At 44.6% G+C, this 18,048-nt stretch overlaps 1 protein-coding gene across 3 annotated transcripts in view; it reads right to left on the minus strand.

Annotated features, from left to right (window-relative positions):
• Positions 1–13,651, minus strand: part of LOC119374729 (paired box protein Pax-1) — a 40,636-nt gene extending 26,985 nt beyond the window's left edge. For all 3 annotated transcript variants that reach the window (XM_037644919.2, XM_037644920.2, XM_037644918.2), the window contains exon 1: positions 13,226–13,651. In XM_037644919.2, the coding sequence (XP_037500847.1) occupies positions 13,226–13,229 (4 nt within the window). In that variant the 5' untranslated portion in view covers positions 13,230–13,651. The remainder of the gene's footprint in view (positions 1–13,225) is intronic.
• Between the last annotated feature and the right edge of the window lie 4,397 nt (positions 13,652–18,048).

Consider the following 18,048-nt stretch of genomic DNA (forward strand, 5'->3'; position numbering starts at 1 on the left):
TTTACCCACCGCGGTGGTTTAGTGGTTTTACGGTGCTCGAATGCTGACCCGGAGGTAGCGGGTTCGATCCCGGCCGTGGCGGCCGCATTTTCGATGGAGGCGGAATGCTAGAGGCCCGCGTACTTATATTTAGGTGCACGTTAAAGAACCCCAGGTGGACTCAATTTCCGGAACCCTCCACTACGGCGTCCCTCGTAATCATATCATGGCTTTGGAAACGCTGACAATTATTATTATTATTAAGAAGTGCCTAGGGTCTTCATTTTTTTTTTTTTACAATGAGCATGACTAACTCGAACATGCTTTGAAAAGAAGAGTGAAGAACGTGCTCGGACGACTCAGTGACGTCTGTATCTCCTCATTTGTGAGCAAAACAAGTAATTTAAATTTTTTACAAAGCGTAATAATCAAAGGGATATCTACACTCAAATCATGTGTTCGACTGTACACCTGATTTCAGTGTACACTAAGAAGATGTGTGCATGTTTTACGTGCCATTTTCTGTTTATTTCACGTACTTATCGGCACTATCGCTCTGCGCAATTGCGCATATATATATATATAGGTATCTTTGTCAGATTCTTTTCGCTGAGTTTGTCATTTTTCTCATCTTTTTCTTACACACACACATATATGTGTATTATGATTGAATTTAAGGATGCACGTACGAAGTGTGGTTTCATTAAAGTTTCGGCTGGCCCACCAGCCGCAACGTTGTAGAAAAAAAAAAAGAAAATTTTAGGCAGTCAGTCAGTATTGAACGGGTATTCATGACGAAATTGGAGGTGTGTATGACGTGAGGGCCTAGTTTGTGGGTTAGATATAGGTGTTTGGTGCAATCAGATACGAAGCTCGCTGTGAGAAAGATGAAATTGCCTAAGGGCAGACATTCGAAAAAAAAAAAAGATGAAATATCATTTTCATCATTTGCACAGGTCTTCTGCTTCGAGACTGTCTTGAGTACGGTTATACCTTATATTCGGACGCAAAAGCAGGATGCACAGGATGGATCATATCCTGATTACGAATGTCGCGTATACATTTGAGCCGCCAGTCGTTTATCTCCTTTTATCTTGATGTGCGGTGTGAATGATATTGTGCGATTCTCATCCGTCAACTTTGGTCCGTCGTGTGAATCATTCGATGAGTTCTAGCGCACAGCGAATTCTTTGATTCAAATAGCGAATAGTAAAATCTATAGCCGGTTACAACCTAAGAATAAATACAACATCTGCCCCAAAACTTCGTGGCGCTTGCCATTCATTTGTGCAAGAGAGTCGTGCTAGATTGTTCCTGCCGTAACTTTAAGTACAGTTCTGCTGCTAATGTAAACACTACACATATCAGGAATTAAAATATGTTCATCGTGCTTACTTAAAGTATTACGTTTTCCCGGACAGTGATATTGGAATCTTTGCCAGGAATTTCGAGTTTTCGTCCGGAAACCAGGGACACCAACATGTGCCTGAATATGAAAACCAGCGACATGAAATACGCTAAAGGTGTATGACGTCACAGAATTGAGCAAATTCAATTGCTTGAAGCACCTGTGCAAGTTTTCTCAGGGTCGGACAACGACGGCTGTGGGCGGAGCTCGCATTTATTCTTAAAATTTTGAACGATCGAGCAATCACATTATATACAGTCGAATCTCGTTGATTCGATTCTGCATAATACGTTTTTCGGCCTAATACGTTTTTCTTTTTATTCCCAGCCAACGTCCCGTAGGAAACAATGCAATTTTATGCGTTTACTACGATCACAGTTTTGCCCAAACCTGGATAATAAGACCGCGTAAGTGGATCTTTACCGATACTCTACAAATCCTACGTTTGTTCTTCGGTATACTAGCTCAAACTGCGTTCCGACAAATCACGCTTTGCACGTTGCAGAGCCGCTGAGGCCGCAGCAGCGTCGGTTTTGCGGCGAAAATATCGCTGCCAGGAGCATGCGGCCTATGCAGTCAATGATTATGATAATTTATTTATTTATTTATTTATTTATTTATTTATTTATTTATTTATTTATTTATTTTCAAAGACTGCAGCCCTGTTATGGGGTTATCGCAGGAGTGGGTACACAGCAAGAAATAATAAAAAGGTACACAAACAAAAACAGGTGGATACACAAGTACATTGGCAGGTCATAGAAATACAAATATTTTATAAACAGAGTTGTACAAACAATGAAAAGTAGCAAGGTTTACAGCACACCGTCTTTTAATGCCTTCGAAAATTCATCTTTCTGAAAAGACCGAATGTGACCTGGTATGACCTGGTATGGTTCCACATTTCAATACATCGAGGAAAAAAGGTGTATTTGAAGAAGTCAGTGCGAGGATGAAACACAGATACATTAAACGAGTGAGTTGCTGACTGAGTATGCGCATTTTTCTCCTTTTTGGTAACCTCTTTGGTTAATACAATTTTTGCATAATACGTTTTAATTTGAAAAAAAAAAACGTATCCATGAGATTCCACTGTATGTATAACGTAATATACACTTGAGAAAATTGACGCCGAAGCTCCCCTTTCTTGAAACGCTTCAGCGCTTGCGCGTTCGACTGTGACATCGTAAAGTTACAAAGTATATTCTCACGTTTTCAGGATACTTTGGAACGATGAAAGCACTTGCTGTGCAGTCCTTTCAGAAACCAAAGATGCTCGCGTATTCTAATAAACTTTTGCGCTCACTAAAAATCTCTTCAAAGATGTTATTGCGAAATTTCCTCAGCCCGCGCCGATATACGCTGCGCAACGTCTGATCGTGTATAGGTCGTTCTCTTACCATTAGAATGAACAACTGTATGGATGCGAAGGAATGGGGAGCGCTGCAGGTGCACGAGTGAGAGTGATACGGTACGGTACGGTACGAAGAACTTTATTTAAGTGAGAGTGATAAATTTAAGAAATTCGCAGGGATGAAACTTAATAATCTCGCGTAAGAGGGGGTAAATTGGAGATCGCTGGGAGAGGTCTTCTTCCGGCAGTGGACTTTAAATATATGGGCTGATGACGACGATAATGATGGTGACGGCTATTAGACTGCACTCGACGTGTTAAATTGCAAATAACTGTGAACGAAATTCGTTTCGTTGTTATTGACACCCATGCATGGTTGCGTTCACACTAAATTTAAAAACGGTGTTTGGTTACCCGTAGCTAACACCCTCGCGTTTTATGGGTATTATTATTATTATTATTATTATTATTATTATTATTATTATTATTATTATTATTATTATTATTATTATTATTATTATTATTATTATTATTTGATTTGTATACATACAAGCACAAGGACACACAGAAAAGAGGGAGAGAGCAAGCTGGCAACTGCCACCAAGAGGGGCACAACGCCTGCCTGCTCTTTCGGGAGGAGGGAAGAGACAGAGGAAGGAAGGTAAAAGCGTATGGTATATATACATGGGCGTCGGCAGGATTTTGTCTTGGGGGGGGGGGGGTGCAAACCAATGTTGCATCGCTGCTGAAGGAGGAGGAGCGATGGTGTAGCTCGGGTCAGGTGTAGCTGGTGTGGCTTGAGGGGGGCAAGTGCCCCTTTTGCACCCGCCTGCCGACGCCCATGTATATATAGGCAAAAACAAAGAGAAGTTTGTTATTCGCGGACTTTTCGATGGAAGTAAGAATTACGATAGGTGCGACAGACAACAATAAAAGTACAATAAATAACGTTTCTTAGCTTCTGCTACCTCATTCTCGTATCAGATGTTTCTACGCACACAAGGTGGTCACAATCAGTGCAAAGATTTCAACGAAGCCTTTCTATTCGAACGTATGTTAGGTGTGACAAAGGTTTCCTGTAGCCCCTAAAGTAATACTGTTATGCATGGGAACCTCGCCGCGCTGGTCTAGCGGTTATGAAGTTACGACGCTCGACTGCTGACCCAAAGGTCTCGGGGTCGAATGCCGACCGCGGCGGCCGCATTTCGATGGGGGCGAAAGGTTAGAGGCCCGTGTACTTAGATTTAGGTGCACGTTAAAGAACATCAGGTGGTCAAACATTTCTGGAGCCCTTCACTACGGCGTCCCTCATTTATATCGTGGTTTTGGGACGTAAAACCCCAACAGTTATTATTGACATCGTTCGCGTTATTAAGCGTTGTTAAGCTCGATTTTAAGTTTAAGAAAAGTTTCCTATAGACGTCAAAGTATAAGCGTGCTACACATGGTACAACGGGACACCTTTAAGGGTGTAAAAGTTCTCAGAATGTGCTTCGAAATTTCGCCGTGTTGGCCTTTAAGCACGCCCCATGCGAGCATCCTCTTAACGAGGTCTCGGCTATTTGGCGCCAGTGCGCATGCATCGCAATGCTGACCCCTCATCAGTCACAGCGCCTGTCGAGACGAAGAGATCGCTCTTATCTCTCGACGCCTTCGCACCATGCAGATAACGCGATCGCGAGGCGCGCATCGGAGACGCCGCTGCGTGCAGCAGCTCAGGGGCGCTCGAGCGTGCATCTGTGTGTGTATATATCTATATATACCATGCGGGACTGTGCACACGGCTGGCTCACTCTTCCATGAAGCCATTCGTCACCGTACATCAAGACGCCGACCGCAGCCAAAGTGTATTCCCATTGGACTAAAACTAAATGTCACTTGCACATACGATTGAAAAAAACTCATTGATTTACATTCTATCATCGCCTATATAGTTCCGTTAGGATTCGCGCTAATATAATATAATTATAATTGTTGTGATTTCACCCCCAACGCTAATCCTATAAGCGTAAGAAAAACTACATTTATTTTACGTTTACCTAAATATAAAGGGACGCTAAAGTAAATATAAAATAATTTGTTAGACAGATGAATTATGGTATCAGAGCTCTAGTGTCATTGACTTTGCCATCATCGGTTAATGGTCAGGAGAGAAAATAAAGCTCAAAGTTTCATATTTGAATGTCGCTCGATCGTAAAATTCAGCACGTGGACCTCAGTGCACGTCACGAATTTCTGAGTCACTTTGCGTATTAACGCGATAGTGTATATAGAAGAGCTCGTTTCGCAAAAATTCCCGTGTCGATGTCGGCGTCCTTGGTTGTGAGCGAAAAATTGGCGTTTTCCGTGAGCGAAAATTCGAGATAGACGCAAACAAATAAATAATAATAAATATTCCGTCCGTATGAGAATCGAAACCACGCCTGTATACGTGGTAAGCAGGTGTTCTACCACGGAGCCACGTCGCAGTGCTTGAAACTGCTTCGTACAAAAACGCTATAAGACTGTCATGTAGGGGGAGGAGTCTCCTCAACGCACGTAATATTGCGTGGCAGAGCCGTAGAATCGCACCAGACGTCAAAAGATGTGAAATGTGCAACGAGTGGGCGGTTTAAAGCTGCCCACCCATTACAAAGCGTGCAGATGCGCATGCACCTTACGGACGCGTAGTACTTCGCCAATTCGCAGTAGGAAGAATTATGTCGTAATGGCACTTCGAAATGCACTTGCAGTAGGCATTCTATAGTTCATCGATGTTATGCGCACAAACGTTCGTTTCCTAGCGGCATGGTTAAGGATGCACACGGGGCCCGATGACGCTATCGCGTTCTACTCTTGAAGGCGAAGCTCAAGCGTCATCCAAGTTTTTTTGGCCCATTGGTTCAATGAAATTCCTTTAAACTGTTAATACTTCTGGTACCTTAGAACACGATGTCTATCATTTTTGACGACAAACGAATCCTTATAGGTCATAGCAGACGCCGTCAAAATCTATGACGTATATAAGTCATCGCGAACTGGTGCGGGAACATATGTTCATGGCGGAGTCGCCACTGCTATTTTCTCTTTGCACATTTTTAGATGCGAAGCATCTTATGGCCGAGTTCAATCCGGGGGTGGTGGTGGTGGTGGTGGTGGTGGCGTGCGGCGTGACCACCCTTATTGCGCATGCGCATCCTAAGCGTCTTCTCGCGGTTGGTGTGGTTTTTTCGGTATTCTGAAACAGTAATTTCACGAGAAAAACCGTTTTGTCTTTAGTGTTCCCTGAAAGGGGTACTGACACGAAAATTTTCGTTTGTCGTTTTCTTAATTGCATAAAATGAAATGCCAATCCCTCAAGAGCCTAGAAAACGTATACTGCTAAGCGTGCACGTGAGTGTGCCCTGAAAAAGGAACTACAGTGTGTTTTTAAAAGCTAGTTTCGGATACCCTGCCGTCACGACACAGGATGAGCTTCTCGTCACATGCTCGCGCAAGATATCGTGACGCGTTTCCACGGCCGAGTTCCGCACTGTGGCTCCGTTGGTGACGCACAAGCGGTCATTTTGAATCTTTTCGTGACGCACAATATCGGTACCTGACGTCACCGCAACTAGCCGGACTGCTGCGTGAAGTCACCTGAATTAGCACTGTAGCCTGACGTCTAGCTAGTGTCTATGTTGGTATGTGCGCCATGGGAAAATTGACTTTCATATCAAATTAAAATATCTTATGAGCATTTGCTGAGCTTCACGCTCGCTCAGAGCCGTCTCTGTATGCAGGACTCTAGTATGGCAGAGTAAACTCGCTTTACAAAAATGGTGTCTGTACCCCTTTAACGATTTTCCACACGAAATCGCTAATTATATGAAACGACGTTCCATATGGTATAACCTCTACCTCCTTAAGAGAACTTAATAAATGGGTAGCATTATATATGTACCGCATAAGCGAAACAGGCACTGCTATATCTGGCAGGGGCGTAGCCCAGGGGGGGGAGTTGGGGGGGGGGGGGTTCAAACCCTCTGAAAATTTTCGATTTTGCTTGCGTATGTATACACGCACACATACAAATGTACGCACGAGCATACATAAAGCATGGTTGAACCCCCCCCCCCCCCCCCCCGAAAAAAAAAAGTCCCGGTGTTGTGTATGTCAGTGTCGATTATAGTTGAACACGGTTACGTACACTTGGCAGGTATTTCACGTAGTCTGGCTATCCTTAACAGAACAATATGGCGGCAGCCAATAGACGATGACCGAGATATCCACTCTTTTTTCTTACTGCTATTCGGCTTCATATTTTTACGGTCGTATACAAATCCCAAGCTCGACGCCTCATTTTCTGATACGCCTTTTGTGACCTCAAAATGCTGATTTAGTTCAGTGCGGAAAAATTCGTATAAAGCCTGCGTCAACATTTTTGACGCCATCTGCACGAGTGCGAAGCTTGCGCTGTGTTCCTAAAACCGATCACTAATTCATCAATTTTTACGGTGAGTAAGCTTTATCTCAAATTACATTTCACGGATATTATTGCACGAGTGTATACACTCAATGTGCGGAGAGAATTAAATTCAGTTCACTTCAATTTATTTACATTAAGACAGATACATAAAAATCACAGCATATCCACGGAGTGAATGATGATGAGTGGGCGAAGCTGCGGAGGTTCATCGGTAAACCGTGAATCTTCCGTGAATTCTGCCCAGTACATCATCACCGACGTGAGATCGGGCGCGTTTATACTAAAGGTTTGATGAGTTATGACGACTTGCAGCTCACTTTAATTTTACATGTACGGTGTGAATTTTCATTGTTTAGAAAACCATTGCTTTAGAAAACATCTGGCGTCTTTCGTTAAGTAGCTGGCGTCTTTTCGTTTTGCTTTAGAAACATCTGGCGTTCTTTCGTTTTGCTTTTACAAAACATCTGGCGTCTTTCGTTGGTTTATTTCATCAATCAACGGCGTTTTTTAACAAAATTTTTATTGTTTAATCACGCACAGGAGAAATCTCACCAGGCACTACCTTGGAGGTAAACAATGGCTGCTAATGGGAATGAGAGACAGAAGAAGTCGGCTTTTAGCTAACACTTACACTTCTACTTCTACTAACGTTTCCTACTGGAACATGCCAATGGCTGCTAATGGGGAATGAGAGACAGAAGAATTCGGCTTTTAGTTAACGCGCAGGCTGCGAATTTTTTATTGTTCAACAACGCACAGGAAAAATCTCCCACCGGCACCACCTTGGAGGTCAAGATCTGGTACTAGCGTTACGACTGGTTACGCACTACGACTGCTACGACTACGAGGGACGAACGGGTGCCGCCTTAAGGAGCTTCGCCCCTAAAAAATGGAGTGAGAAAAGCATTTGGGCCCTCAGCACTTTGCTAGCTCGGATCCATATGTAATAAGTGCACAAAGTAATGTGAAAAGGCGCTAATAACAAACACGAATAAAATGCGCGATCTTCTATGCTCATAAAAGAGAGATTACCTGAAAATAAGTCAACATAAATTATCATAATCAGATAAGGGACCAACAAAAGAAAACCCAGAGGAAGTCGTTTTTTTTTTTCTTTCTAAAACAACCATGCAGTCACGAACAGTGAAGTAGAAATGAAAGATTCGTGAACACGGAGTGTCACCGAACCCGACATTTCGACAAGCGAACTTGTCTTCAAGGCTGCAGCCTTGCAGGAGCGGCCTTGAAGAAGGCAGGCCCGCTTGTCGAAACGTCGGGTTCGGTGACACCCCGTGTTCACGAATTTTTCACCCCTTCAAGGTTCCATCTTCTCTTGAACATCTGCCTTCCTTGGATTTATACAGAACAGAAGTAATAAAAAAAGTATTACAACACAGAAGCAAAATGATAGAAGGAGAGCAAGTTTTGATTTTCCTTGATGGAGAATAGAGTGTAGTGCATGAGCTTCGTCAGATTAAAGAATACGGTTATGTATTTTATAGAGAAACTCTGAAAGCAGCATGCATGTCCATGCAAGTGCAGAAGGCAAGTGCCTCCTCTTGCTATGGCAAAAAAAAAAAAAGATACACCTTTGTTTGCATAAACACACTGGTGAAGTTGGAACGCAGTGATGTATGCCATATATATTGCTGCATTCTATAAATTTTTTGCATCACGCCGTATATTCGAATCTCTCTTCGTGGCTTCTTTTCATAGTTTGTGCCCCGCCACGGTGGTCTATAGTGGTTATTGCGCTCGACTGCTGACCCGAAGGTCGCGGAATCGAATCCCGGCCGCGGCGGCTGCCTTTTCGACGGAGGCGAAAATGTTTGAGGCCCGTGTACATAGATTTAGGCGCACGTTAAAGAATGCCAGGTGGTAGAAATTTCCGGAGCCCTGCAGTACGGCGTCTCTCATAATCATATCGTGGTTTTGGGACGTTAAACCCCAGATATTATTATTTATTATACTTTTCATAGTTTGTGATCACACAGACAGTCTAAAAATGTTACCGCCGACAACTTTAGCGAAAACTAACAGCAAGAACAATGTTATACCGGTGTCACACGGTCACTTATGATCGCAGTCGGGCCTGAACTGGATCGAATTTCGTGATTGTGATTGAGTCATTTACACAAGCTGCAGAAGGGGGCCAATCACTGTTGAGAGATTTGATTCCGTGTGATACCGGTGTTAAATCACTTGCACACATACTTCGGACGAATCCATCTCTGTAATTCCCGAAAAAAAAGTTCATGCGATCGCTTCTGGTTTAATTTTACGGGGGAAAAATGTGTTAAAATATGGTTAGGTAAAAATAGCCGACGATTTAGTTTCGTGGAGCGCTAAGCACTCCCTGAGTGCAGCGAAAGCAATGTTGAAGACTTAACAATATTATTAATTATTATTATTGGGGTTTAACGTCCCAAAACCACGATATGATTATGCGGGACGCCATAGTGGAAGACTCCGTAAATTTCGACCAACTGGGGCTCTGTGATTAGAAAAATTTATTATCACACACAGTTAACATCAATAACATTTCAACGTAACATTTGCTTGCTAGACGAGAATGACAAAACAAACTTCAGTTACATGGAAACAAAGCACGAAATGACACGCGCATCTAGGTTTAAATGTTCAAGACTTCGCAAGGAAAACGCGAGTATTCGGGGGGATATTGTTTGATGCGCATCTTTGTGTTCCTGGTTTTAGGACGAAACCTTGATTATAATTGCTAATTTCTGTGGAAATGACGTGCACAATACTTAGCCAAAGGCAATACATTCCTCGGGAATATGCAACTTTTATTTCGTAATTAGCCAGGCATTTAAAAGAACTGAGTTATAAGATTTAATTTTGTATGTGTAATTTCGTATGAAACATCCACTTCTTGCTTGAGCTCGTGTAATAGTTTTTTCTCGATGTCACAGACGCATAGAAATTCCGGTGTCTGAGTTAAACACACGCACGCACGCACGCACGCACGCACATACATACATACATACATACATACATACATACATACATACATACATACATACATACATACATACATACATACATACATACATACATACATACATACATACATACATACATACATACATACATACATACATACATACATACATACATACATACATACATACACCGTGGTTTTCATCAAGTGCAACATATGTTACTTGCCACCTGACCAGATGAGCCTTCATCGAATACTTGATTATGTGTATAACGGTTACATACCTCTGAATTATGTGTTCAAGAAAAAGCTTCAACCATCTTTTTTTTTAACATTTTTGTTATATAGTGTTTTTGTTCTGCGAGCTGTCTTCTGCTACCTCACCGAGCTACTCGCTGTATCTTACTGCGACTGCACATACTTTTCGCAGAGAGATAAACAATGCACTGAAATGAACTGAATTTACTACTTAGCATCTTCAATGACGACGTACCAACTGACCCAAACGACTTTTTCTGGACTCCGGTTAAAAACATGCATGACGACGTATGCACCGTTGAGTCATATTGTGCGAACCATTATATACATGCTTGAATTATAAATGGTGGTCCACGTGTGAGTTTAATAAACCATGCGTCACAATGCGCAGTATAAATCTCACCGTGAAGAATACGAACCTTGCTTATGTCACTCTTGTACATAGAGACTTAATAGATTGTATAGAGACTTAATTGTTGAGAGAGTTGTTCGAAAATTATAAGAAAAGCAATGCTCCGTTCATGTTGCTCCCGAAGACAATATAGGGCTGTATTCCAATTCGACCTGGCAATGCTTCTAAGATATAAATGACGTCATAGCGGTAGAAAGACGGGACGTGAAAGACGACAGAACGTACGCTAACGATAAATTAAGTTTTACTTTAGAGAGCCAGGTATCACCATGTATATTGATGGTGTGAGTATAAATACGTGGCTCTTTGAATTAAAAGTTCGGTTGATAGACAAAGTGGCATCCATCCACCAATAGTTAGCGCACGTCCTGTCGTCTTTCCAGCGTTATAATGTCATTTATAGGAAATAACCAACTAGCCCAAAAATCGGCATACACGTCTAAGATACTCACTATTATCAAACTTCTGAATAGTTAGCCAGGGCCGATAGCCAGTGATACCATTGGCGTCATTCGTGACGTTTCTGTGCACGTCACATGACATCGAGCAGTTGAGGTCGGTCCTGGCTCTGGCAGTATAGTGAGATCTGCCACAGTATTTGGATCCGCGAAGTGGCACGGCGTAGGTTAATGGCCCCTCTGTGACACGGGCCAACCCCTGACACTGGCAACGAAGCGATGCTCATGCAACCTTGCCAATCGTCGTGACTATGACGTTGTTACACGTGACATAGTTCTTCGCTATCATCTATGTTTTGCCTATATCTTTGACGTGCTTTGGCGAAAACAAACAGTTGAAAGTCCTGTTCTCTTTCGCGCCTTTCGCTCAGCGCAACTACATTAGAATGTCGCACCAATTAACCTAAGTTGAAGCTCTGCTCCATGGGCACATAACCACTTCCGGTGTCGGCGCACTCCGTAATGCTTATAACATTGTTTTAATAGCATACACATAAAACGGCGCACTTATTATAATAAACTCGAGCAAAATGAAGAAACACGACGACAGGGTGCTGCCCCTAAAGTGACACTCAACTCTCAACTGAGTATCAGTTGAGAGTCAACGCTTCCGTTTTCCTGTTTCTATACGTTTTATCCGTGCTTGCACTTGCATTGTTTTCAATATAAAATACGACGAATCTAAGCAAGTGACCGAACTTGTCTTGCCGCAAGAAGATGCACAGGAAGCACATACAGTGAACTCTCAATTGAGTGAACTTCAAGGGACCCAAGGAAATAGTTCAATTAAGTGAAAGTTCACTAAACTGAATATTCACTAGAATAAAGAACAGCATTGGGCACAGCAGACATTATAGTCAAAAGTGCGAAATGCAATTTATTTTGAAAATAAATCTGTAATTTTCATTTGGACTGGTGCCCTTAAAGCGCAAGAAGAGACAAAGCTTTCCAGAAAGTCTACGTTTCTGTGCACTGCCTCTGGCACAGCTTGTTGCTGAGACACGAAGTCTCGCAACTTTCTAACATACTCTAACCGCCTCGGCTAGAGTTACAGGATTTGAACCTGCCTCAGCCGTTACGACTTCCTCGTCGCACCCTTCTTCTTCTGGTTCCGGACGAACACTCGAAACAATTTCCAAATCAGATAGTTCTGCACAAGTGACAAGATCACTGTCACACTGCACACAGTCCTCAAATGAAGCACCACTGTAAACGTCCAGCTGTGTCGCGCCGCCGCCGATGGATGGCCGATTTAGTGGCGGCTCGCATCGGCTATGCCAGTGCTGCAGTACACAAAACTTCGTTGAATTGATTTAAAAAATGAGCCTGGGTCCGCGGATCAAGTTCGTTCAACTGAAAAATTCACTATTCTGAAATTCGTTTAACTGAAAGATTTTTGCATAGAATGCATAAGAAAATCACCGGGGATTTTCTAAAAGTTCGTTATTCTGAAATATTCGTTAAACCGACGTTCGTACAAGTGAGAGTTTACTGTATATGGCTGATTGAAGCCTCAAGAAATATCCAACGAAACATTCTCAAAGGGTAAAATAGATTTAGGTGCGATTGAAAATGACGATTACTGACGTTGATTCTAATGTCATGCAAAAGGAAGGTTTCATTCGCTCACCGGAATAGAGTGCTTCGAGCTCCGGCCATCAGACACGTTAACGACCTCGCTTGAAGTCTGCGCATATGGCCCGCACGCGAGCATCGTCGTCACACGCGCAACCACACGACCTACGTGTACGCACACACTCGCGGACGTACACACGCACATATCGTGTACTCTAGGCCAAAGTAAATGGCGCGGAGCGTTAAATCCCAGCTGTGTTATACTAAAGTTGTTCGCGCACCGCGCGCCTTCGCTCGCGATGCATTGCGGTGCATTCATTGCATGCCACTGCAGTGCACTGCAGTCTTCCAGGTTCGACGCGAGGTGCTCACCCATGGCCGGCGATGGTTTTCCTGGTTTCCTTTCGGCCTTGCCTGCGTAGTTGGGGGCCCCTGTTCCGGCCGGGCTGAGACGATGCCGCGCGGTTGCCGATGAAGCGAGGAAGAAGATGAAGCGGTGCGCGGAGAGGCGACGCTCGAAGCTCCACCCCCAGTGTTGGCCCCGCCCACCGGTGGGACGGCGCCTCCCGACTCTTTTTGCGGAGCTCTCTCTAGAAGACACCCCTCCTACGGCTATGTGTTCGCTCCAAAACGTTCTCCCAACGTGAGCAACCAGCGTTTTTCCACGCGCGCACCTGTTCTGCCCTGTCGTTTGACGCGAACGGGGCGGGTGGAAGGGCTGTCTTTTTTTATTCAGTCTCGCGCCATCTTTCTTCGTAAGGCTTTGCAGAAGCGCCGTCGAGGAGGGTTGGCTTGAGAAAGAAAGACTGCGGATAACTGCGCAAGATAAACCGCACGAACGAGGCTCTGTATATCCGAGTAAGCTATACGCAACGGCGATAGGGAACATTCATTTGATATCTCTCGATACATGATGCTTCAAAAGAAGTGGAAGCGTTCTATGATTGACAGTTGATACCGACCACGCCTCCGCAAGGCGGTGTTTTACCGTCGCCGCTCAGAAAGCAATGCGCCAACTCGCGAGGCGCATGAGAGGCGGAAGTGTCACGCCGCCGCATTCCGTCTTCGCATTCCGTAATTGGATCGTTTCTGTGGAACGCGGACAGCGTTTCTCTGTGGTGTCTTAGTTTTTTTGCACGAAGAAGCGGACTCTGTTTTCTCGCTTTTCAAGAAAACTTTAAGTGGTCTTTGGAGAGAGCAGTGCGTGATGATGATCATTTTTATTCTCACCCCCTTTGTGAAATACCGGCGACAAGCAGCTAGCCTATAGTCTGTTTGTCATAATCAACTGCCATTTCATCTAACTACGGCATTCTGGCAATATTTCTATTGAACCAAGGGCTCTTTGAGCGTTTATATCTATCTATCTATCTATCTATCTATCTATCTATCTATCTATCTATCTATCTATCTATCTATCTATCTATCTATCTATCTATCTATCTATCTATCTATCTATCTATCTATCTATCTATCTATCTATCTATCTATCTATCTATCTATCTATCTATCTATCTATCTATCTATCTATCTAGCCGCCTATGTCATGGCGTTCTCGTGGTCGTCTCCATAACTTGGTAAGGACCAAAATCGGTATCATGCCGATTTTCGCCCTTACCAAGTGAAGGAGTCATGTACTCGTGTCATCCTGAGCATGACACGAGTACATGACGAACACGATTCACAGGTCATGACATGCATAACGTGATTTGCTTGTCGCGTACGTCATGAAACCCTTTCCACCATGTCACGTGTGACATATATACCTGCATAACACGGCCCCGTGGTATATGGGTATGCGCAGATTATTCAACAGTCTATCATCAACCCATGGAGGGTTAGCGCGAATAGACATTGGAAATGTTAACGCGGTAGCGTTAAAGAGCAAAAAATCCGGTGCCGGTGTCGACGGCATTGTCAATGAGCGAAGAATCCCAATGGAAGAAAGGAATAAAAATCCGGCTCGAGCCTGTATCGGAGGTCAGCTTTTGAAAAGAGGACCTGATACATCCCCTTCTTGTGGTTATATATTGGTGTGCATTCAGTAATTATGGGGAGGCGGGAGATTCAGGATATCCGGACCTGCCCTCTTGATCCACCCGTGCTGGCGACTCCCATTGTCAATGTCTACAGTCTGCCTGCTTTTTCCTCCCCCCCCCCCCCCCCCAATAATCCAAACGTCGCTTGCTTATCAACCGCTAACCAGTCAATAATTCCATCGGGTTTGAATACCAGAGCCCCTTAAAGGTGGACGCCAGGGGCGTAGCCAGGGGGGGGGGGGGATCGGGGGGTTCAACCCCCCCCCCCGCCCGAAATATTTCAATTTTGCTTGCGTATCTATACCCGCACACGTACAAACGCACGCACGAACATACATAAAGTATGGTTCCGGGGGGGGGGGGCGTCCCCCCCCCGGAAATTTTTATGATACATGGTGTTTTACCGAAAATAAATAATGAAAATAGGCGTTTTTCTCACATTTCAGCAAGTGCCCCCCACCCTGAAAAAGATTCCTGGCTATGGGCCTGATTCCTGGCATTCCATTATATTGTGCTGTTCATGCTTTTCGGACTTTTGTTGCAGCAGACACATGCATGATCCTGTAATAGCAAACATATGTATATATGTTGCTGTCCTCTACGGCCGTCGTTTGGTAAGAATTAAACCGACCTGTAAAGGTATACTTAAAAGAGACATTGTCCTTGATACCCAGCACCATAATTGTTTAATATGTATAGGAGAGAGAGGGAGAGATGAACGCTTATCCCATTAACCAAAGATCAATTAAACGTGCCATTTTTCATATGAAAGTTGGGATAATTTTAAGTTTGGTTATGTTTTACCCGAAAATGATAAGCTATAACATTAAATGAGTAAGTTTTCCTTCCCAATCACTATTTTCCACAGAAGACACTGAGACAGATGACGGTTATTGGAATTTGCTCGGAATCTATCTCGCGCATAGCTCGGCAAACTCACTCATGAGTCGACTCACTCAGACCGTGAGTCTGAGTCTGAGCGAGTCCGGCTGAGTAATATTTTAATGAGTTTGAGTCCCGTTGAGGAAACTTTTGGTGGGTCTGAGTCCGAGTGAGCCCTCATGCAGAGCAAAATATATTTCTTGAGTGAGTTTGAGTGAGCTCCAATTTTTTTCGACCTATGATCTCGTGGATGGGCGTCAGCAGGGGGCTGCAAAAGGGGCACTTGCCCCCCTCAAGCCACACCAGCACTTGCCCCCAACCAAGCTACACCAGCGCTCTCCCCCTCTCCCAGCCGCGATGCAACACAGGCTTGCACCCCCCAAGACAAAATCCTGCCGACGCTCGCGTGGGGCATATACAGTATGAGTGAGTGAGTACGAACTTTATTCAGGTCCTGAGGTGAAAGAAAGCGGTGCCGAAGGCCCCGTCAATCAGTCCGGCGGCTCCACCCAGGTCGGGGCCGGTAGACAGAGTCCTTCGGCGACGGCCCGGGCCCTCTGGACAGCCTTGAGCTGAGCTATGAGCTCTATGCTTTGAAGCGCTGAGTCCCATGACGACTGGTCAGAAAAATCTGTACCCGCGTTGGCAGGGCACAGCCAGAGCATGTGCTCGAAATTGTTGTATTCGTGGCCACAGTGCGAGCATACAGCAGGAAAGTCAGGATTGATCCTGCTTAGTGTCGTCGGTGTTATGTATGTTCGAGTCTGCAACTGTCTGTAAGTGATTGCTTGTGCTCTGTTGAGCTTTGTGTGAGGAGGAGGAAAAGTTCGACGTCCTAACCTATGATGAGAGGTGAGTTCGTGGTATGACACGAGCGGGTCTTTGTTATCGAGGTTCCTGCAGGCTGCATTGAAGCGAGGGGGTGGACCGCAGGCGCGGAAAGTGAGCTCTCGCGCCAGTTGGTGTGCCCGCTCGTTTGGGTTGCAGGAAGGAGATCCGGAAATGTTTCCCATGTGAGCCGGGAACCATGTAATGTGTGAGGACGGGAAATTATCTTCGCCCCTTTCTTGGTAGAAGAGCTTGTTGACAACTGTAGCTGCCTTCGAAGAGACGAGGGCAGCCGAAAAAGTTCTTATGGCTGTTCTGGAGTCCGAGTAAATGATAGAGGCTCCCGTGCAGTTTTGAAGGGCCACCGCAATGGCCATTTCTTCTGCTTCGTGGGTGAAGTTGGTAACTACCGTGACTGCGTTGACGAGCGAGCCATGGGCGTCCACCACGGAGATGGCTTAAGCGCCTCGATTCCAATATCTTGCAGCGTCAACAAAGAGGACTTGCGTTTCGTTGCGCATGATCTTGGCGACTATGGCCTTGGCTCTCGCTTTTCTCCGTCCTTCGTTGTGGGTCGGGTGTATGTTTCTGGGAATCGGATCAACTGTTACCGCTTGCGTGGCGTTTTTGCAAAGTTGTGACTTCTCTGGCGGCATGAAGAGGGGCTGAATGCCGGCTTCCAACAAGATCTCGTTGCCCGCCCTTGAGAGCGAGAGCCGACTAATTTGGGCGTGCCGCTGTGCCTCAAACAGTTCGGTAGCTGTATTGTGCAGGCCCAATTGGAGGAGTCGTTCCGTACTAGTATTTCGAGGGAGGCTCAGGACCCTTTTCAATCCTGTTCCAATTAGTGTATCGATTTTATTGAGCTCTGTCTTCTTCCAGTTGAGGAAAGGGGCGGCGTACGTTACTTGGCTGATGAGAAAGGCGTGAAATGCTTTCATGAGGTTGTCTTCTTTCAGGCCGTCCCTTCTGTTGGCGACCCGTGATATAACCCTGGTGAAGTTGAGGACACTCTTTTCTATGCGTTTGAGTGCCTCCACGTTGTCACCGCTGTAAGCCCATGACCATACCGAGGACCTTGATTGTGTTACACCTGGGGATACTGCCTCCGTCCCTGGTACTTAGGTGAACGGGGAGGCAGCTAAGGAGCTGTCCCTTCCTGGGGCCGCGTTTGCACAGAAGGAGCTCTGATTTGCTAGACAGCTTCAGTCCCGTATTTTTAAGAAATACATATGCGTCTTCCAGATTGCTCTTCATTTTTGTTGATGTATTCCTAGCTTGGCGCTGAAGAAAACGTCTAGCAATGTCTCGTGTATATCTAATTGCGTTTGCTGATTGCATCTCTGTTCTTTTTCACACACAAAAAAAAAGTGTACAGACAAATACAAAGGGAAAGAAAGTTGTTTACTGAAAAGCGCGGAGTGATTAGCCAGCGTATATTCGCTT

Source organism: Rhipicephalus sanguineus, chromosome 11, assembly GCF_013339695.2.
Source record: "Rhipicephalus sanguineus isolate Rsan-2018 chromosome 11, BIME_Rsan_1.4, whole genome shotgun sequence".
Classification (NCBI taxonomy): Eukaryota; Metazoa; Arthropoda; class Arachnida; order Ixodida; family Ixodidae; genus Rhipicephalus; species Rhipicephalus sanguineus.